Source organism: Adiantum capillus-veneris, chromosome 14 (assembly GCF_014529385.1).
Source record: "Adiantum capillus-veneris isolate H3 chromosome 14, ASM1452938v2, whole genome shotgun sequence".
In the NCBI taxonomy this organism is placed as follows: domain Eukaryota; kingdom Viridiplantae; phylum Streptophyta; class Polypodiopsida; order Polypodiales; family Pteridaceae; genus Adiantum; species Adiantum capillus-veneris.
Genome location: NC_140944.1, coordinates 24,118,339 through 24,140,280, shown reverse-complemented (window position 1 = coordinate 24,140,280; position 21,942 = coordinate 24,118,339). Strand labels below are relative to the sequence as shown.

The 21,942-nt window shown below is 42.5% G+C and overlaps 1 protein-coding gene across 3 annotated transcripts in view; it reads left to right on the top strand.

Moving 5' to 3' along the window:
- Positions 1-21,942, top strand: part of LOC147442098 (ARM repeat superfamily protein) — a 109,987-nt gene that overhangs the window by 30,719 nt on the left and 57,326 nt on the right. Inside the window, exons 2-10 of one of the 3 annotated variants that reach the window (XM_086528395.1) lie at positions 14,513-14,723; positions 19,191-19,332; positions 19,409-19,544; positions 19,734-19,823; positions 19,922-20,443; positions 20,530-20,637; positions 20,728-20,873; positions 20,989-21,121; positions 21,268-21,619. In XM_086528395.1, the coding sequence (XP_086384521.1) occupies positions 19,310-19,332; positions 19,409-19,544; positions 19,734-19,823; positions 19,922-20,443; positions 20,530-20,637; positions 20,728-20,873; positions 20,989-21,121; positions 21,268-21,619 (1,510 nt within the window). In that variant the 5' untranslated portion in view covers positions 14,513-14,723; positions 19,191-19,309. Of the gene's footprint in view, positions 1-14,512; positions 14,724-19,190; positions 19,545-19,733; positions 19,824-19,921; positions 20,444-20,529; positions 20,638-20,727; positions 20,874-20,988; positions 21,122-21,267; positions 21,620-21,942 lie in introns of those variants that run through there. The other 2 variants (XM_086528394.1, XM_086528396.1) reach the window with 2 other exon arrangements.

The following is a 21,942-nucleotide window of genomic DNA, read 5'->3' as shown; positions in this document are numbered from 1 at the left end:
TTATGGATGACAAAAGCTTCAATATGACGCACCATCGGAAATCAAATGGGAAGCTTTTAAAAAAGTTATTTGTTCTTGTGCCGAAGAATGCTTTGTCATAGAGCATCTCCATGGTATCAACAAAGATAGATCACGCAAAAGGTGGTTTGCTAAAGAATGTCAAGATACTTGAAAGTAAAGCTTGATGCAACTATGGACAAAGACAACTATCAAAGTCATTTGCATACATACAATTCATTGATTCAAAAGAAGAGAAGAAGATGGGAAGTAAAGAAACAACTTTCTTAATTCCAAGAAAAGGCATGTGCATGTGGAAGATTTTGGAGAAACTTGAGGGGCAAGCGGGTTGAGAATTTTGGTCACTCGAGTCTCGTGGATATGTACACACATTGTAGGCAATTATATGAGTAACCAAATGATAAAAAAATGCCATTTTATGGTTCACTACAATGTATGCTCTTTTTTTTTACTATTGAGGATGTATACGATGGGCTTGAAAAGTTGGCCACTCGCAAAGCGGGAGATCTTTAAGGTATCAAGCGGGAGATGATCAAATGGACGGGAGATTTTACCCGTGAGTGAATATGTGATATGTTCAACCTTGCACTTCAACATGGTATGCCTTATGATTGGAGTATTAATTGGGTTAAGCCTTTGCATAAAGGAGGGGATGTAAAGAATGTAAACAACTATCGGACTATAATGATTGGGTCTCTTATGGCAAAGTTGTTTGGGTGCATAATGGAGATGAAATTGAGTGATTGGGCTGAAGAGAATGACAAGCGTGCAAAAGGATAAGCGGGTTTTCGTCGATGCTATAGCACCATTGATCATCTTGTTTACTTTTCATGTTCTCATGGAGGAAAGTCGGTTGAAAGGCAAGCGATTGTATTGTTGTTTTGTGGACTTTAAGAAAGCCTTTGATATGATTCTACGTAACAATTTGTGGAGAAGGATGGAAGAACTCGAAGTGTCAAGTGAGTTTATGCTTGCGGTTTTCTCGAATCTATGTGAAGGTGATATATCAATTGCGCATGGAAAGAGAAATTTTAGAAATTTTTGTAAGCACTATTGGGGTTAAACAAGGATGTCCGTTGTCACCAACTTTCTTTGGTCTATGCATTGATCAATTGGGGTTAAACAAGGATGTCCGTTGTCACCAACTCTCTTTGGTCTATGCATTGATCAATTGGGGTTAAACAAGGATGTCCGTTGTCACCAACTCTCTTTGGTCTATGCATTGATCAATTGGAACAAATGATACTTGACTTTATGCAAGAAGAAGGCATTGAAGAGGTCACTATTGCAATGTGGTAATCATGCTTTTGTTGTATGCTTATGATGTAGTGCTTCTAGCACACACTTTAGAAGATGCACAAAAGCTTATGGTTGTCTTTGAGAATTTTTGCTTGCATAGTGGGCTGATTGTGAATGAATCCAAAACAAAGGTTATGCTTGTGAAAACCAACTATAAGGAGAAGCCATGCATTGTGTACAACAATGAGACACTTGAAGTTGTTGAGAGCTTTAAGTACCTTAGCCTTGAGGTTCCGTCTAATCACAAGCGGCATGAATGTGCTATGCGTCGTTGGGAAGGGGGAAAGAGAGCATATTATGCATTTGAGAACATGTGTTATTAAGGGGAACACCAAGCGTTGGGTTCTTAAGAAGTACCTTTTTGATGCATTGGTGACACTGGTTCTTCTTTATGGAGTTAAAGTGTGGGGCGGGAGCATCTCAAAGTCTACTTGGAAAGAGTTTGAGAATGCCCAAAAGCGTTTTCTTACAAACTTTCTCCAAGTCAAGACACAAACACCATATATGCTCCTACTTCTTGAGTCGGGATCTCTTTCAATTGAGGTTATGGGCTGTGGAGTACATGATAAAGATGCGTCAAAACCACTCACGTCGACTTCCTACAATTGCATGGAAAACAAGTGAAAAAGTTGAAAAGACGCATAAAAGCAAGATCTTGAGCATGCGATGGATGCAAGACATAAAGAAATGGTGGGGAGATGGGATGCATTACACTTGCTACACGATGCTTCAATTGACTCCCAGTGAATGAAACCTTTCTACAACGCCAATGTATTACGGCTTGGGAGAAATCCGGTGGGTCACGCTTCATACATTACACCACCCATATTGCCCTCAACTACAAAACCATGTTCTTCACTGAAAGAGGAAACCGTACTCACACTTACATGCTTGAGTCTATCCCCTTGTTAGCGATACGCACTATCGCAGCCATTCGGCTTAGCTCCCATTCCCTTCGATGCGAGACAGGGCGTTGGGGCAATGGAGAAGAGTCAAATCGACTGTGCATTCTATGTTCACTGCAAGTTCGAGAGTCTGAGCACCACACGCTACTAGAGTGCTCAGCTTTTGGTCACATCCGAACTTGCTTCTCTCACATTTTCAGCCATGACTTAGGCCTACACACTTTCCTCTCCCAGCCACAGTGTGGGCTCTCCATTGCGACTCTCATCACCACAATTTTGGAGCATCGAGAGTCACTCATTAGCCATACACATACCACATCACATGTAACTTTGGTCCCATAGGTCATATTTGACCTTCGAGGACGATAATAAAGTCTATCTATCTATCTCTCTCATAGAGTTCATGGATTTTGCAGTTTCTGTTTGTTTGCTCTTGATTTCTCGCTTGGAGTGTCCAAGCCGGCAATAGTCACCTTGGTATGTGCTTGCGTATTGCAGGTCCCTTTGGCTGAATTTATCTTGTTACCTTCGATTAAGTGCTGAAATTTATGCCAACAGCTGTCTTCTACACCAAAGAGGGTGAAATTCATTGCGATAGTTTTTGTAAGCTTTCATGGGAGAGAGCTTGCCTGAGTGTGTTCTTTGTGAGAGGGAACATAGGCAACATTCTACTCATTGGGAGACAAAGAAGACGAGAGAGAAAAATCTTTGTGAGTATAGTCTATACCTTTAATTCTGAACCCATATCGCTCTTACTATAGTCGTTTTTTTGAGCTTCATAGCTTGTTGCTTGCCAACAAACAGAGACTGCTTCCTTCCAAAGAGGAAGGAGTGATGATGACAAAGGGAAGACATGGGTGAGAAGGGAATCTTGTGTGTTGGGTGAAAGGCCCAAATGGCCCCCTTTGTGTATAGTTTTAAAGGTTATTAACCTTTGGCCAAGTTCACATTAAACTTGGCCACTAACATTAAATTGGTCCTATACATTATAATAAAGGGAATGTGAGTTATTTCACAACTCACTCACTTATTCTCCCATCTAACGAGTAGTGCTCTCTCTCTCTCTCTCTCTCTCTCTCTCTCTCTCTCTCTCTCTCTCTCTCTCTCTCTTCGTTCTGCTAGCACCCTCTCTCCTGCAGGCTATCGCCACCCCTCTCTACACACACCCTGCACTTCCTCGCGTACTCTATCACTTGCACACACCGCTTCGCGCTTATCAAATGGTATCAGAGCCCAATTAGGGTTTGCTCCCAAACCTACAAACGCTGATTTTCAGTCAAGGAGGTTTTGCAATTTCATCGCCAAAGGACTCGTCCCCGGACACTAGAGCGCTCCCGGCAAGTCAAATTGACCTAAAACAGGCTGAAATTAGGTCAAAATCAGCAAATTACAGGTTATGACAGCAAAATACAGGTTTTGCAAATGATGTGTTAAGGTGTGGAAACACTTTTGCTAAGTCTCCGTTACCCGAAAACACTGAAATTGCAAAAAAACAAGTCCCAAAACATGTGTTTTCAACAAATTTCAGATTTACGCAGGTTTTTGCAAGTGTTTTTATGATGCGACTACATTGGGGAAAGTGCAAATTGATGCAATCTACGCACGTTTGATAAATTTTGGCTATGTATGACCATTTGTGGCTCAATTTCGTGCAATTTGATGTTACAAATTGGGGCTTTTGCTCTTACATGCTTCTAAAGGCTGTGCATTAGCCTTATGTATGTTCTGTGAGGCTAAAAACAACTAAAATTGTTGTTTTTGAGCACAAATTCGCTCGCTGAAATTTCCTGCACGTAAATTTCAGAAATTGTTTTTTGTGCCTAAATCGACCTATTTTGCTCTAAATTGCTCCTGTGACCATTTGGAGCTGTAGTGCACACCTCTGTGAGGCTATACTCCGGTTTTTGTGCATTTTGCCCAAAAATTCAGCGTATTAGCCCTCTTATTCGTGCAACTATGGCCTCATCTTCTTCGGATGTGAAGAATCTCTTCGAGATTAGGAGGTTCGATGGAACAGGTTTCGACCTTTGGAAAGACAGGATCCAGGGAATCCTATTTCTTAAGGATTGTGAAGGGGCACTTGAACAGGTAAAGCCACAGAATATGACAGATGAAGCATGGGTCAGCCTGAACAAGAAGGCAGTTACATACATTAAAATGGCCATGACCGATGAGACAGTCATTGATGTGAAAGGTCTCACAAGTGCTTTTGATGTGTGGGAGAAGTTAAAGGGAATGTATGAGAATACAACACCTGTCAACCAAGTGCATTTGATGCGAAAACTTGTTGGCATGCAACTAGATGAGTCCAAGAGCGCTGCAGAGCACTTGTCGTTGTTCGCAGGTACTTTGTCGCAATTACAAGATTCAGGCTTGCCTCCTTTTGATGATAAGCTAAAAGCTATCTTCTTGCTTATGACCTTACCTGAGTCATGGGAAACATTGGTGGTTTCATTGTCGAATAACCCCAATTTGACCTTTGATGGTGTTAGGGGTTCTATCTTGAATGAGGAAATCAGGAGGAAAGCAAGTGGAGAGGGAGGCAGCTCTGCCAACATGGTTAGAGGCAGAACAGAAAAGAAGAATGTATATGCTCAAAGGAGTAAGAGTAAGAGTAAGAGTAAGGAAAGGGGAAATGCCAGCAAAGGCAAGGGTGATGTGACTTTCTATCAGTGTGGTAGGAAAGATCACAAGAAACCCGATTGCAGGTACTACAAAGCCGAGTTAGAACGGAAAAAGAATGGCGGAGACAAAAAGAAAGAGAAGAAGGAAGTCAAGACAGATGCACAGGATAGCTCAAAGGACAAAGAGAAGGCCAATGTGCCTTTTAGTGTTGTGATTGAGGAGCTGTCAGATGTAGAAGACATCTTGTGTGCCACTTTGTCAGATGATGATACTTATGACTTTGATGCCTCTCTTAATGCTCGTTCACAGGACATGCAAATCACCAAGAGTGACCTTATTGATGCTTTGTTGACTGTCAATGATGCATTATCCGAGACTTGGCCTTTTAGTGTTGTGATTGAGGAGCTGTCAGATGTAGAAGACATCTTGTGTGCCACTTTGTCAGATGATGATACTTATGACTTTGATGCCTCTCTTAATGTTCGTTCACAGGACATGCAAATCACCAAGAGTGACCTTATTGATGCTTTGTTGACTGTCAATGATGCATTATCCCAGACTTGGATTGTTGATTCCGGTGCTTCATTTCATGTGACTCCTATCAAGGAGTGTTTCTCTACTTTTGATGCAGGCAACCGAGGCTATGTATACCTTGGAAACAATCATGCATGTTCCATTGAGGGTATTGGCACTGTGCATCTCCATAGATGGCACATATGAGCTTGTCTTGCATGATGTTAGATATGTGCCGGGAATCAAGAAGAGTTTGCTTTCTGTTGGTCAGATGGATATGCATGGTTATAGCATCTTGTTTGAGAGAGGATCATGGAAAATGACTAAAGGCTCAAGGCTGATTGTAAAGGGCACAAAGAAAGGGACACTTTACTGCATGCATGGAAAGGCCGTGTTGGGTAAGTTTATTGCATTGGCTGAAATTAACTCTCATATGGAGTTGTGGCACAAGAGGCTTGGCCATATGAGCCAAAAGGGCCTTTCTAAGCTTTGTACTTTGAACAAGCTTGATGCTAAAGGCACAAAGCTTGACTTTTGTAATGAATGTCAATATGGCAAGCAAGTAAAGCGTTCTTATTACTCTGGTGTCTCTTGTAAATCTTGTGTGCTTGATCTTGTACTTTCTGATGTATGTAGCGTGCCTACTAAGTCTATGGGAGGTGCATGTTATTTGTCTCCTTTGCTGATGATCATTCTAGGAAAATTTGGGTTTATTTGCTTAAATCTAAGGATGAAGCCTTTGTTGCGTTTAAGAAATTTCATGCATTTGTGACCACCCAAACAGGTAGAAAGCTAAAATGCTTGCGTACGGACAATGGGGGAGTTTACAAGTGCTGAATTTAACAAATTTTGTGAAAATTTGGGCATTAAGAGGGAGCTTACTGTGCCATACAACCCCTCTTCTAATGGTGTGGCTGAAAGATTCAATATGACACTTTGTGAGAGGGTGAGATGCATGCTGTCCATAGCTAATCTCTCTCATGGATTTTGCGGAGAAGCTTTGAAAACTGCAGTGCATATATGCAATCGATCCCCTCACATGTCTTTGAAAGGTGACATCCCTGAAGAGGTTTGGTTTGGCTAGCCTGCTTCATATGATCACTAACGCATTTTTGGTTGCGAGGCTTTTGTGCATGTTAGACCTGAGTTGAGGAGTAAACTAGATGCCAAGTCCATTAAAGGCCTTTTCATGGGATATGGTGAAGAAGGCGAAATAGGTTACAGGATTTGGTTACCTCAGCTCAAAAGGGTTATACGCAGTCGGGATGTTGTTTTTAATGAGGCAAGGCTGCTTCAAAACAATTGTGCCTCAAAGCATGACCATAAAAGGGTCAAATTTCAGCATGACCAGCCACATGTTAGGCCTATTTTTGACCCTCAGGATGCACCACATATGGCTGAAAATGTAGATGATCCAGTGGTGTTTGAGCCAAATGATGTTGGGCAGCAAATTGAGGCTCCTGTAGGGCATTTGCAGCCGCGAAACAATGCTGAAAATGGTGCTGGAAATAATGTACAACAACCCATTGTTGATGATTTTATCATGCCACTTGATGTAAGCCAATTTTCGGATAATGTGGATCATTGGGTGAGGCGGTCTACTCGTCAAAGACGGCCTGTGAGTCGATATGACCCCTCTTTGCATTACATTATGTTGACAGCCTCTTACGTATAAAGAGGCAAAGACATGTGAGCACAGCGACAAGTGGGAGCTTGCAATGCAGGAAGAGATTAAAGCTTTGCATGCTAATCATACTTGGGATTCAGTGGAATTGCCCAAAGGAAGGAAGGCTATTTCTAACAAATAGAAGGCTAGTTGCAAAGGGATATGTTCAAACCAAGGGCATAGACTTTCAGGAAGTGTTCTCTCCTGTTGTGAAGATGACCACTTTGCGTGTATTGTTTGCCATAGTGGCTGCTCTTGATTTGGAAAATGGACCGAATAGATGTACATACCGCTTTCTTGCATGGTGATGTGGAAGAAGAGCTTTACTTTAAGTGTTGCTAAATTGGCTTTATCTAACAGAAAAATAATTCTAAACGAATTATTGGATTTATAAGTGAGAGGGTTTTCTCGCTTGGAACAAAAGGAAAAATAATTCTAAATGAATTATTGGAATTTTAAGTGAGAGGGTTTTTCTCACTGGAGACATCCGAGTACAGAGTATTCCTGGTGCGTCATTCAAAGTAATGACGGGAGCATTGTGAACGGGAATATCTGTAAGGCCACTAAGAACGGGTACTGCTGATGCGTCACATCGGATGGGTGACAGGGAGCATCGGAAAGAAGTATCCGACCATCCGGAAATGGACATCTCTGATGCGTCATAGGATAGGTGACATAGAGCATCGTGAAGGAGATTGTACCGTAAGTTTGGTAGGAAAGGACTAGGTGATGGGTATTCCTGATGCGTCACAAGGTGGGTGACGGATGCATCGGAAAGGGAATATCCATAGTCGGGAGGAAATTCCGAACTGTGTTAGAATTGTGCACAAGGAAAAGCAAGCACTTGAATGAAGATGGGTTCAGAGGAAACTTTGAGGAAAAACAGATGCTTTCTGAGAAAGCGGGATTGCTTTTCGGGAAAGCAGATGCTTTCCCGCGAGGAAGTTTATGTTTGCATTGCAATTGTGCGTGTGATTGCATCCAGGGACGCTTGGGAAGTGCTATGAAAGCATTGTTTTTAACTTATAAGGTTTTATTGAGTTTTTGGGCAGGTTCAGACTATTTTTAAAATACGTCGGCCGCCCACTTAATAAGTGGGCAGCCATCTGATAAATAAGGCAACAGATCAGCTAGCGGCCGCGATCTCTACGCGAGCAGCTATTCGTGCCCGTGGCTAGGAGCTATAAAAGCATCACATGCCCTCAGTCAGAGGGGAGGACCAATCTTTGCAAGGAGGAGATGCTACTGCAGATTTCAGCCGTAAAGAAGACGTTGCCGGTGATGCCCATGGCTGCCCCAAGTGTACCAGATGTCGCCAAGACCCAGTGCGCGAGTTCCCTCGCGAAGAAGTGCCTACGAAGCGTGTTTCCATCGCGACAAGTTGCTGTTTTTCTCTGTTTTCAGCCCATAAACGTCGTAGACGGTGCTGATGTACGAGAAGGAACCCGAGAACACACCTCTTTTGTGTGTAGGATTGGAAGAGAGGATTTTCTATGGAGAGATCTCTTCCGAGGAATTGCTTTTCGAGAATCGAGTTGCGTTTCGAGCGTCGAGACTTTGAAGGTAACGATTTTCATGTTCTGATCTTTGAGTATTTGATTGCAGGTGTACTTCCTCTTCGTGAGGGAGTAGGAGCAGAGGAAGGCATGAGCCTCTGCAGGAGAAAAGCGCTCCGAGGAACTAGAGCCAGATCAGCCCAAGGGTTTCGTACCCGAGTTTGGGAAGTAGATCCATGGATCGGAGAGAGGTAGTCTCTCAAGTTGTGATATGGAAGTTGGGATTCCCAAGTAAGGACTTCGTGCCCGGGAAAGCAGAGTTGTTCTACGGGAAGAGGACTCTGGAAAGAGAGTTGCAGGGATGCCATGCCCTGAGTCTGGAAGGTGAGATCCAGAGGCGAGAACCTTGATTCTCGAGGAATTGAAATAAGGAACGGAAGTTCCTTGGAATAGGGTTTTGCCCTAGGAATCGGAAGTTGAGGCTTCCGGGAACCATCAAGTCTTATTCTAGAACGAACGTGGTAATACGTTCGGTTCAAGTGCTTGTATAGACTTCTCCTCAGTAATAAAGATACTATTACGGGGGGGGGGACCAGCCTATCTTCTGGTCCCCAGTACTGTGTCGATCTTCTCGCTCTCTATCTCTCTCTCTATTTATTTCTCTCTATATCCTCTGGCTTCAGTAATAAGTGATAAATCCTATTTATCCGAATGTATTTTATATTGTTATGCGCTCCCGTTTGTGACATGAGGCAACCCGAGGGTTTTGTTATTCCTGGCAAGGAACATTTGGTATGTATGCTCAATAGAAGCTTGTATGGGTTGAAACAATCATGTAGACAGTGGTACAAGAAGTTTGATCCCGCTTCATGCTTAAACATGGTTACAAAAGAAGCCATGCAGACCATTGTTTGTATACCAAACGTGATGAGGATGACAGCCCTATCATTCTTGTGCTCTATGTAGATGACATGTTGATAGCTGCAAAGAAAGAAGCACTGTTGATGCTCTTAAAAGGGTAGTTGAAATCTGCATTTTCAATGAAAGACCTTGGGGCAGCTGAACATATGCTTGGAGTGCGTGTTACAAGGCAAAGCGACAAGCGCCTATTGTATTTGTCTCAAGAAAAGTACATTGAAAAGGTGTTAGAAAGATTTAACATGGCTGAAGCAAAGCCTCTTGGTGTGCCATTACAGCGATATGTCAAAATCTCCAAGGATGATTGTCCTAAGTCAAAGGAAGAAGCCAATGACATGCAAAGTATGCCTTACGCTTCACTTATGTATGCTATGGTTGCTACTAGGCCTGACATAGCCCATGGAGTGGGAGTTGTGAGCCGGTTTATGGCTAACCCAGGCAGGTTGCATTGGGATGCAATGAAGTCCATTATGAGGTACTTGAAAGGGACTAAAAACAAATGCCTCTTCTATGGTAAAGGACCATTGGAGTTAAAGGGATTTTGTGACTCTGACATGGCTGGTGATGTGGATACACGGAAATCCACAAGTGGCTATGTATTTACTCTTGCGGGAGGTGCTATTTCATGGTGTTCTAGATTGCAAAAGATTGTTGCATTGTCTACGATAGAGGCTGAATATATTTCAGCCACTGAAGCTTGTAAAGAAGCTAGTTGGTTAGCACGCCTATGCAGTGAGTTTGGTTTGCCTGCCAAGGCACCTATGCTTGGTTGTGATAGCCAAAGTGCCATATGCCTGGCAAAGAATGCCATGTTTCATGCACGCACAAAGCATATTGATGTGCGGTATCACTTCATACGAGAAGTGCTTGAGGATGGCCTTATTACATTGGTTAAGGTCCATACATCACAAAATCGAGCAGATGCTCTCACTAAGTGCTTATCCAAAGCACAACATCATCTATGTATAGAGATGGTGGGAGTCATGTAGCTTAAAGGCGCCATTTATGCCTTTAAGTTGGAGGTTGTTGGGTTAAAGGACCAAATGGCCCCCTTTGTGTATAGTTTTAAAGATTATTAACCTTTGGCCAAGTTCACATTGAACTTGGCCACTAACATTAAATTGGTCCTATACATTATAATAAAGGGAATGTGAGTTATTTCACAACTCACTCACTTATTCCCCCATCTAACGTGAAGTGGATTTATCACAGAGGGGGCTTACTAGAAACTCACAGGATAAAGAACACACTGAATATGGGAGACATCTCATGGAGATGGCAACTATACATGGTTTGGCCATACTTAATGGTCTACAGAATTTCCCTTTATTTGGGGGATTCACATGCTTCCCACACAGGCATGGGGCCAGTACAGTGGATTATGTCATGACTTCACCAAGCTTTATTTTTAGTATCGAGGACTTTAAGGTGGGACCCAGACCGGTTGGGATTCCAGTGGATCATGCTCTCTTGACCTTATCAATCTCCTTCCAATACAATGCCTCTCAAGTACAAAGGAAGAAGACACGCACAAGATATACTTTCACGCCAGAGACTGATTAAGTCTATGTGGCAAAGATCTATAATAGGATGTGGGCAGCCGAGCCAGTATGTACTGTAGAGGAGATTACTTCTCAGTTAACAGAGATACTACATGGAGCAGCACAAGAGGCATACCCACATACTCAACCTGATCTGAAGAGAGGATCTGGGAACATGCCTCAAAACAGTTGGTATGACGAGGAATGCAGAGAGACGAGAACCCAGGTCCAGAAAGAGCTTACACTTGGGATCATCACATATAAGCAGTCTCGGATTGCTCTTCGACGTATAGTACGTCGCAAGAAAAGGGCATTTTTAGCCAAACTGGAGAAGGATTTATATCAGCTCTTCTTGAGTCAGGATTCACATGAGGCCTTGCGCTTATTTCACGAGCACTCACCGCCTCCGACGATTACTTCTCCTGAGATTTGGGGTCAATATGTAACATCATTATATATGGTATCTGGACAGCCTCCATTACCAGATCGCTAGAGCCATGCCCTGCTACTAGTACTTTCTTTACTGCGGAAATGGTGAAAAAAGCCATTGATAAGATGAAGACAAGAAGAGCACATGAGCATGATGGTTTAGTAGCAGAACATCTGATCCATGCAAGGGATCTACTTTTAGAAGTCCTTGCTCGTCTGTTTAATAGGGTCATGTGCGAAGGATTACCTGAATCTTGGAAATTATCTACTATCGTACCTATTTTCAAGTCGGGGGATCCTATGATACCCGGGAACTACCGTACCATTGTGGTAGGTCTCACATTGACCCGACTGTACGCATCCATTCTTGAACAAAAATTGAGTAGATGGGCAGAGAATGAGGGCATAAGGGCAACAGGATAAGCTCGATTCAGGAGAGGATATTCCACTTTAGACCATATTCTTACGCTCAGAGCCATTATTGAGGAAGGAAGAGCAAGCGGGAGAAGGATGTATTGTTGCTTTGTGGATTTCCGGAAAGCTTTTGATACAGTACCAAGGGCCAGATTGATGCGCAGGATGCAAGAGTTAGGGGTCCCCAAAGAGACTATTTGGGGGATCATGGCCTTATACGGGTCAGTAACTGGTTATGCACGTACTCCAGAAGGGGATTTCGACATTGTTCATTCCACCTTTGGAGTAAAGCAGGGATGCCCACTGTCCCCTACTTTATTTGGTATGTACATAGATGAGGTATCAGATTACATTGATAGAGAGGGTGACAGAGGTGCTCAAATTGCAGGTTCATGGATCCCTTTGTTGTTGTATGCAGATGATATTGTGTTGATAGCAGAATCACTAGATGGAATGCAGAGGCAGCTAGATGCATTACATAAATTCGCGGAGGACAGTGGACTGTCGATAAACTTGGGTAAAACCAAAGTTATGGTGTTTAACACCACACCGCAGTGGGTTAGGAGATCGGCACCTACATTTGCATATGGCCAGGATACAGTAGAGTACACAGATGCATACACATACCTGGGTGTGGTATTTGCAGGACCGAAGTTTACTCTTAAGAAAGCAGCGGATGCTAGATTGTCCAGAGCCTCTGCGGCCTATGCGCAACTGTCCTCGTCGTTTCAGAGACACGGGTTCAGTATGGAAAGATTACTCCCCTTCCAATACTCTCTTGAGGCTCCATCATTGGCAACGAACGGAGATTAATAAAATCATCTGTCAGGATCTTATACAGTTGGATACTAAGAGGACATGGGTAGACCCTACACAAGAATTGGGCACGAAGATGGCCGACTACAAAGAAAATTTCCTACAGCTATCTGAAGATGGATTTGTGATTCGCCCGAGCTACATGGATACCCACCTGTCTCATGGTTTGAGATGTGCTATTGGTCAGATTCGTACATCCTCACACCAGTTGGAAATTGAATTTGGCAGATTTAGGGGAATCCCATCTGAGAGCAGAATTTGCAAGTTATGCGGAATGGAGCCGGAGACAGAATTACACTACATATGCCACTGCACCGTATACTATGAGATACGTGGGCGCTTCCATTGGCTATTTAAAGAAGGCTTTGGACCTCTTGATAGAGTCATGCAATACCAAGATCAAAGATGCTTAGGCTTGTACCTACTGGAACTACATCGGCACAGGGATAATCTAATGAGAAGACAAAGAGCACTCCAGCCTCAGAGGCAGATCACAGATTTCTTCGGATCGAGAGAAGCAGGAGTGGAAGGAGAAGCAAGAGGCCAGCAGCCAGCACAAAGGAGTACCCACGTTCATACCAAAGGCACCCTCATTGACAGGGCGATTGAGCTTAGGAAATCGAGACGACCACGACCGAGATGCAGAAGCACACTTCACCGGAGGAGACTACAACAAAGGATTAGAAGCATTCTAGCCAGACACCCAGAAGGCTCATAAGAAGTTTATTTAATACTTTGTATTTAGTTTTTCACATTTATTTTCACACTTTTCACTCTTACTACTTTAGTACTAAGGTATCCAGACATTGTAACAGATTCACCACTTTTGTATCAGTTTGGTCTCATAGGTCATTCTGGCCTTTTGAAGACGTTAATATAACATTTCATTTCTCTCCCTCTTCGTTCTGCTAGCGCCCTCTCTCCTGCAGGCTATCGCCACCCCTCTCTGCACACACCCTGCACTTCCTCGCGTGCTCTATCACTTGCACACACCGCTTCGCGCTCATCATTGTGTGCACGGAAGCCTTTCAGATCGGCATCGAAATCAACCGCTGCTGGAGCAGAGGAGCCCAGATTCAATGGATTTTTAATGTATTGGGCTGCAGCCCTTTTTATGTTGGCCAGCTACTTGCACTTTTAAGTGACTTTACAGGGGGCAATGTCCCCTGGTATGGATGAAAGGAAAGAGAACTTGCAAAACTTCATACGTATTCCATGTGGTGGTATGGAAAATTATCTTGTTTGCCATGTCAGCAAGTTTTCACTCTCCCTTAATCAGATCCCTTATACGCTCGTCTCTTTTTTGTTTGATATTCAAGTTATAGTCAATGTGTTGTTCAAAATATTTGCCTCCAGATTTGGTAGCGCATCATTTACACCCTTTTTGCCATAGCTCAAGTTGGTTATAGGCCCTAGAGGAGCTGATGAATGCTGGTAGTTATACAGTCTTTTGATGGCTAGCATTAGCCGATAACTTACCTTTATATCTGAATTTGGGCTTTTCTTGATTCATTGACTAGGTGTATTTTTGTTTACTCGATTTCTCACGAGATGAAAATCTTGAAGTCTAGAAAAGGCTTGTTTTCACGTTGAAAATGTTAATAGATGCTTCTATGTTCTTGCAAGAGTCTTGGGTTATCAAAATCTAGTGGTTTATGGATAGTGTCATAGATGATTCTTGTGTTTGGCTCTTATCATTGAAGGGCTACTTTTATGTTCATGCAAAACTCTTGGTTATTGAAATCAGGTGGCCTTTTTCAAAGGGGTGTAGAGCATTTGAATTGCTGCAGACTTTCTTGGTGTTTTGGAAACTCTTCCTCAACAGTCGTTTTTCATTTTACTTTTTGAATTGGTTGAACAAATTTTGTGCAGGTATGTTCTTTTCCCTCTTCAGCTACTGTTGGATGCATCAATTGCGAGTAGATCACAGAGATCTTCAAAGGAAGCAAATACCATACAACCTATATTGCCACCCATCTCCAAGCAGCCACCAGACCTCCACATTGCTGATAAAATTGCTGAAGGGGTTTTAGGTTGTATAGAAGAGCTCTTGCTTCGATGTCCTATAACAATGACTTCTCAGGTTCGTTGTATTTTTTTGTGTTTTCTTGGTTGTATTTTTGCTCTCCTGTATGCAGATTTTAAATGCAAGAAGCTTTTACTGTAGCATTGCAAAGGCAATAAGCGTTTGTAAGAACCCTAGCCATGTTTGCAAAGTATTGTTGCATTCTTTTGTAGATGTATCGCTTTTTGAGATTTTCATATGTATGATAATGTCTTATTGTGGTGATCAATCATTACATAGCCAAGGGATATATTTTTGGGTCAATTGATTAATAAAAGGTCAAGGACAATAAAAATGGACTAGAATGGACTAAATTGCATTGTAGGACCAAATTTGGTCTTACAAACATGCTCTGCAACCTAGAGTGCCACCATTTGGTTACGACACCTCTTCAGCGCCAGATGGGTGATCCAACCCACATTGTTGAAGAAGATAACCCGGTCGAGGTCTAGATAGAGACTTGGTGAGAAGATTTGCAAGATTGTTAGTGGTGGGAAATACTCTGAGCTGATGCGACAATCCTCAATATATCCCGAACAAATTGTTAATGAACATCAATGTGTTTAGTCGAGCCACGAACAATAGGCCTATATGCCAAAGCAATAGCACTCTCAGAGTGTGTATAAATAGCGGTACGGGATGAAGCTGAAATGGCAAGATGCTTTAAAAAACCTGGGGTTGGTCCTCATGAAGATCTCCTTTGAATATCCAAGTGTTAAATACTCCAAAGTAACATTTTCCTCAATAGAAGACATCTCATCTGTCCAGAGTGAGACGTATCCTCCTCAATAGAATATGGTTTATCCACCTGTGACATAAGAGCATAATTCACCCACTTTGAACTAGGAGTCACATGATGAGTAGAAACCTGCTCATGAACATAGAATTTGAGAGTCTAGAATCTCGAAGTATAGTGAATCAACCTCTGTAGGACCTGCAAGATCAGCATGAACCAACTCCAGAGTATGAGAGGCACGGTAAGTGTCACAAATTGCCGACATGTCAATCCACTACGCAATTCTGCTTTTACGCTGGTAGCTTGTGGGCATCTGCTTTTGGGCCAGTTGCTTTTAAGTTTGAAGGCTTTTCATGTAAACTGCTTTTCAAGGCCAAGGGCCCTTAAATAAGTGCAGAGGGCTCAGTCTCTAGCATGCTTCAGTGAGAAGGTGTAGAGCGCGAGTACTGGCATTGTACTGAGTTCAAGTAATATAAAGAAATACCGAAAGGGGCGCCAAGGTTTGGGGCCAATACTCTCTGGGGTGGAATTCTGCCACTCCGTGTTGCATGTGCTCTCTCTCTTTCAATTTCAGTTGTTAATAGTTATTGAAGTGTTAAAGTCTGTTTAGTCTGTTCTTTTCTATTGGCACGTGGTGCCCGTCTTGTGATAGTAAGTGGCCTCCTTCAGAAATGAGTTCCTGTATTGTTTGCCTCTCGCACATGAAGAGAAAACATGGTGAAGCTTGTGAAGCTTGAGCAATTCAATAACCATATCCCCGGAAACAAGATGGTGCAAAGTATCAATGGGGAACATGACCAAAGTGAGTGTCGCTAAATAAGCTTTATCTGAAGGAAATAATTATTAGATTTATAAGTGAGGGCTTTCTCGCTTGAGACATCAAGAAATATAATTCTAAATGAATTATTGGATTCATAAGTGAGGGTTTTTCGCGTTTGAGACATTTGAGTACTAATATTTCTATTGTGTCATTCCAAGAAATGACGGGAGCACTGTGAGCGGGAATATCTGTAGGGCCACCAAGGACGGGTACTTCCGATGTGTCACATCAAATGGGTAATAGTGTTGCTAAATTAGCCGTATGTGAGGGAAATATAATTCTAAATGAATTTTTGGATTTATAAGTGAGGCATCCGTTGTGTCGCACCAGAAGTACCTATTTTTGGTGGCCCTACAAATATTCCCGTTTGCAGTGCTCCCGTCATTTCTTTGAATGACGCACTAAAAATATCTGTACTCGAATGTCTCAAGCGAGGAAACCCTCTCACTTACAAATCCAATAATCGTTTAGAATTATTTTTCCTGATGTCTCAAGCGAGAAAACCCGGTGACATAGAGCATCAAGAAGTATCCGACCATCCGAAACAGACATCTTTGATGTGTCATGGGATGGGTGACATAAAGCATTGCAAAGGAGTTGTCTCATAAGTTCAGTGAGAAAGGACTAGGTGATGGGTATTTGTGATGCGTCACAGGGTGGGTGATCGGAGCATCAAACTGAGTTAGCATTGTGCACAAGAAATGAGGCAAGCACTTGAATGAAGATGGGTTAGAGGAGAATTTGAGGAAATGCATTTGTTTTCTGAGAAAGCGAGTTGCTTTTTGGGAAAGAAAATGCTTCCCCGTAAGGAGTCTATGTTCGCATCACATCTGTGCATGAGACTGCATCCACGGAGACCTAGGTTGTGATTGTGTCACCATTGTTTTCAGCTTATAAGGTCTTATTGATTTTTGAGGTGGTTCATACCATTTTTAAAGATTGGCTGGCCACCCACTTAATAAGTGGGCAACCATCTGCAAAATTAGAGGTCAAAAAGCTGGTGCCCCTCTTCTTGGCTATCTTTGGCAGTTAACGACTCTTCTCTCTCTTTTTCTGGCATGGACAGCAAGCCAATAGCTCCTTCTCTCTCTAGGCACCCCCTGCTCCTCTATTTTTGCCTGGCCAACCTTCTCCTATTCAGGCTAGTCCCTGGTGTCCCTTCTCTCTCTTTTTCTGGCATGGACAGCACGCCAATAGCTCCCTCTCTCTCTAGACGCCCCCTGCTCCTCTATTTTTTCCTGGCCAACCTTCTCCTATTCAGGCTAGTTCCTGGTGTCTATAAAAGCATGCTGGTGCCAAGTTCTAGGGGGGTTTTTGGAAGAGAAAAAGCACGGCACCAGGTCTCTCTCATGCTGCTGCAGATTTCGTCTGTCAATGATTCCCATGGCTGTCCCAAGTGCACCAGATGTTGTAAGGACCAAGTAGGCCAGTTCCATCGCGAAGAAGTGCCTTTGGTATCGGAGAAGGCTTTGCACCACTGGATAGAGCCATGGAATATCAAGATCAGAGACGCCTCGGGTTGGTTTTGCTAGAGCTGCACAGACACAAGGAGAGTCTCCTCAAGAGATTAGATAGTGAGAGACATTCAACAGAGGGAAATCATTGATTTCTTTAGAGCAGAGACTCAGCAGTCAGATGAGCAAGCTTGACAACAGACTTCAAAGTCCACCCATACCAGAGGTATATGAGCCATTGAGCTTGTGACAGTTAGACGCCCACTTCTACAAGGGCCACCACGACATCGACGGAGGTTACATCAAGAGGATTGGGACTAATCTAGCACGGCATGGGAGACGTTCTGTACGACTATTTACCAGTGCAGACATTGACGATATACTTTAGCGACCGGTGCAGTACATCCTCGGACAATGCGCGATGCTGGACATCCTCGGACACTGATGTTCCTTTTAGCTTTTAGCTTCTATTTAACTTCATTTTATTTTGTACCCAGACATTGTATTAGATCCGCTAGGATTGTATCAGTTTGGTCTCATAGGTCATTTTGGCCTTTTGAAGACTTTTAATATAACACTTCATTTCATTTCATTTCCTTCTCTCTCCCTCTATAAAGATTTTCTCTCTCTTGCTTTTTGTTTTTTGGTTTCCTTTTCTGAGACGTTATCATATCTTGCTTGCTTTATTTCTTTCTTTCTTTTCTGAGACGTTATAATATCTTGCTTGCTTTATTTCTTTCTTTCTGAGCCCCAAAAGCACCTCGTTTTTCTTAGCTAAGTTTTTGGGCATGCTCTATGTACTTATTTTAAAGCACTGATGTGTGTGTCTGTGTTGATATGCAGATAGATGTGTGCATACATGTTTGTCTATGTAGATACACGTGTGCATACATGCACATACTTAGTATAACTGGATCTGTTTGCTGAAGTATATTCAGCTAGTTGTAAGTTGTCTTACAGGGTCTCTGTCTAAATAAATGTCTCACGTTTAGTGGATCAGCTTGTTTCAACCAGTCGTAAATCCTAGCTTTCTTATCAATCACTTGTGTGCATATACTTTGTATAACTGGATCTGTTCACTGAAGTGTATTCAGCTACTTGTAAGTTGTCTTACAGTGTCTGTCTAAATAATTGTCTCACATTTAATGGATCAGCTTGTTTCAACCAGCTGCAAATCCTAGCTTTCTGGAAGTATGATAAATGTATAGGTAATCTAACTGTTGGCAAGGAAGGAGCTACATAATACTGATTGAACTTGAAAGAAAGGGCTGTAGCTTGTTCTTAATGCTCTTCGATGCTCTCTTCAGCAGTGTCCACACGGGATCAGATTTGGATATTACTTGTGCTCTGGCATTCATTATAGTCCTGTTTTGCTTAAAGGCTGCCTAAGAAATTTATCCTTTTCAGCTCAGCTTATCATTTTTGCAATTAGTTTGTTCTGGAAAGGGCACTTATTTTACAGTTTGTTTCTGCAGTTGAGTGTGCTGCTGAGAAAGTTGACTGCAGCTGCAATGCTATCATCAGATGAGGCATCGGAGGAATTTCGTCATGCAGCCGTGAAATGTCTTAAGATAATGTTCAGTGGATTACAATCATGTGGAAGGTCTTTCTGTGGATGTAAGTTAAGTGCCTTGCGTAATAGCATTATCTCCAATGAAGGATCTCTCAAAGTGGACATAGTTTCTACACTTAGCTTCTTATCACAGAACACATCAGAAGGACAAGTTGAAGAGGAGATGGGGGAATCATGTGAAGACTGTCCTATCGAGTTTTTACAATCAGAGAAGATGTCAGCTCCAGTTGGCCATTTGCTCTCTCTGTTTCTGCAGGTTTGAATTTCTTTAACCCTTTTCAAATTGGGGGTGTTTTTTTCTCTCGTGGAGTAATTGTTTGAATGAATCATTTTTCCTTTTCAAACTTTTGTTCTGTGTTATATGATTCTTATCAAACTTTTCTTGTGTGTAATATGCTTCTTACTCTGGAACATTGCATGTTTTATTGATTGGTTATTCTCGTAGATTTCAGAAAGTGAAGCTTCAAAAGGAAGAATTGGCAGCGCCAACCTGCGGATTGATGCTCTCCTGGCTCTTCGTATCTTAATGCTCAAGGTTTCCTTATTGGGAAAATTGTGACTTCTTTTCTCTTGGTCCATGATTGAGATTTTGGAACTCATGAATGGGCATTATCTGACTTTTTTCAACTGCAGGTTGGTGCTGCAGATGCGCTAGCTTTCTTCTTACCTGGTGTCGCTAGTCGTCTTGTGAAATCATTGCAGAGCTCAAAGAAATTGAACGCTGGTGTCTCAGAACTTACTTATCCTACTGGTGCGGCTGGAAGCTCTAAAGCAGCAGAACAGTCTGTTAGAGCTCTTTCAGAGCTCCTTGTGCTCGTTCTTGCTGATGACAGAAATAGAACTGTCTTAGAAGTAAGCCCACTGCTAACTGGGCCACATGCCCATACTTCTACTTCGGAAGGAAATATCTCCATTGAGGCAGCATTGACAACTCTTCGGAAAGGTTCACATGGTTTGGAGGAAAGCAAGAATACGCTTTTGGATTCAGCTGCAACTGATAATAAAAATATTTTAGCTGCGTCCAGTGGTAATACTGCTCAAAATTTATTAGCAGACAGTGAGGGATCACAGAAGTTCCGTGTGGAGAGAAGCAAAACCTGGATGGGCTTTACTGTGCAACAAATAAGGACTTTACTTGCCCTTTGTTTTCCATCAGTATGTTTACAATCGTTTGAGTGTTTTGGATTAGCTTTGCAAAGTAGGGCAGAACATGGTTCTAATGGTGTTCAGTGTATGTGCAGCTGTGTTGCCATTCTGCACCATCTGTTAGGCTTGCAGTTGTGGAGAGTGCTGTCTTACTAATTTCAACTTGTCGACGTTCTCTAGAGGGTTTCATGCCAACTCTTCTGGTACGTATTTACTGTTTTCTTAAATTTACATCGGATTTAGCAGTCTTGTTTGGGAGAGGATCAGTTTAACTTGTTTTGTCTTTAAACCAGGAGAGCCTTTTGGCAATGGCATGTGATGATTGGCCACATGTTGCTTCTGCTGCACATACATTTCTTGCATCTTTGACTGTGCAGCAACATGGACAGAATGGTGTTTTGAGGGATGTAAAGAGTGGTCTCAGGCAGATTATCTGCAGGTGTGTACAAGTACATGGGCTGACATCTTTGAGGGAGTGTCTGTATACTGCAAGTATAACTGTTTCTATATCTGCTCATGTAGACATTCATGTAATGCTAGGATGGATCTTGCAGGTTACTAGATAGGCTTCCGAAGGCATTGTATTCAGGCGATAATAATCTATGCTCTTTCCTGTCCCGACAGTTGCTGGCTGCCATGTTTTTCGGAGGACCAAGTGCTGTTTCTGAATGCATCTTCCACTCTCCAGTATGTCGTCGCTCTACAGCCTGCCACCTATTGTAGCTTTTCTATGCTTATCAATATCCCATTGCTGGTGCATGCAAAAAGAAAGCTTTCACCTGCATTGTAAAGATGAATTATCTGATTCGACTTTCTCTTTTGCAAAACTACAGGCTGCAACCACACAGTTTGTTGCTGTTATGACTCAGTGTTTCAGCTTCAATCTTGCATTTGTAGGCACTCTCCAGAAGCTTAATGCCAAAGACAAAAGCCCGGTAAGAATTGTTGAAGTTGATGACGGAAGTGCTGCTCAACCAGGAAAAAAAACCGTGGTGGCAGGTGCATGTACAAACATGCCTTCTGACCTAAGCTTTTCAGAAGATCTGCCTGCTGTTACCATGGCTCAGGATTCAATATTGCATCAGTTACCTCGATTACCACCATGGTTTCGTGAATATGGTGGATGTCAGTTCTACACCGAGCTTGCAGGCGTTCTCCGACTAGTTGGACTTTCTTCCATGCTAGGTAATATATTGTTAACAGAGTATGGTTACCTTGACAGAAGCACATAGACCGGGCACTGTTACAGATAAATGCCTTGATAACACTTTAAAGTAATCAGGCTGCTAAGGAAGTAGAGTCCTGTGTACATGTTCCAAAGGGACCCTTTGTTCACATCCTGTCAGGGATCTGCTGCCGCCTTTTGAGCAGCTTCCCAGATGGAGATCTTTTATTGAGAATTTCGTAAATGCATCAAATTATATATTGCGTGAAAACTTTGCAGCACCTTGGCATAGCCTGAAAACTGCTATTAAAATATCCTTGAATAAAATCAGAATATTAATGAC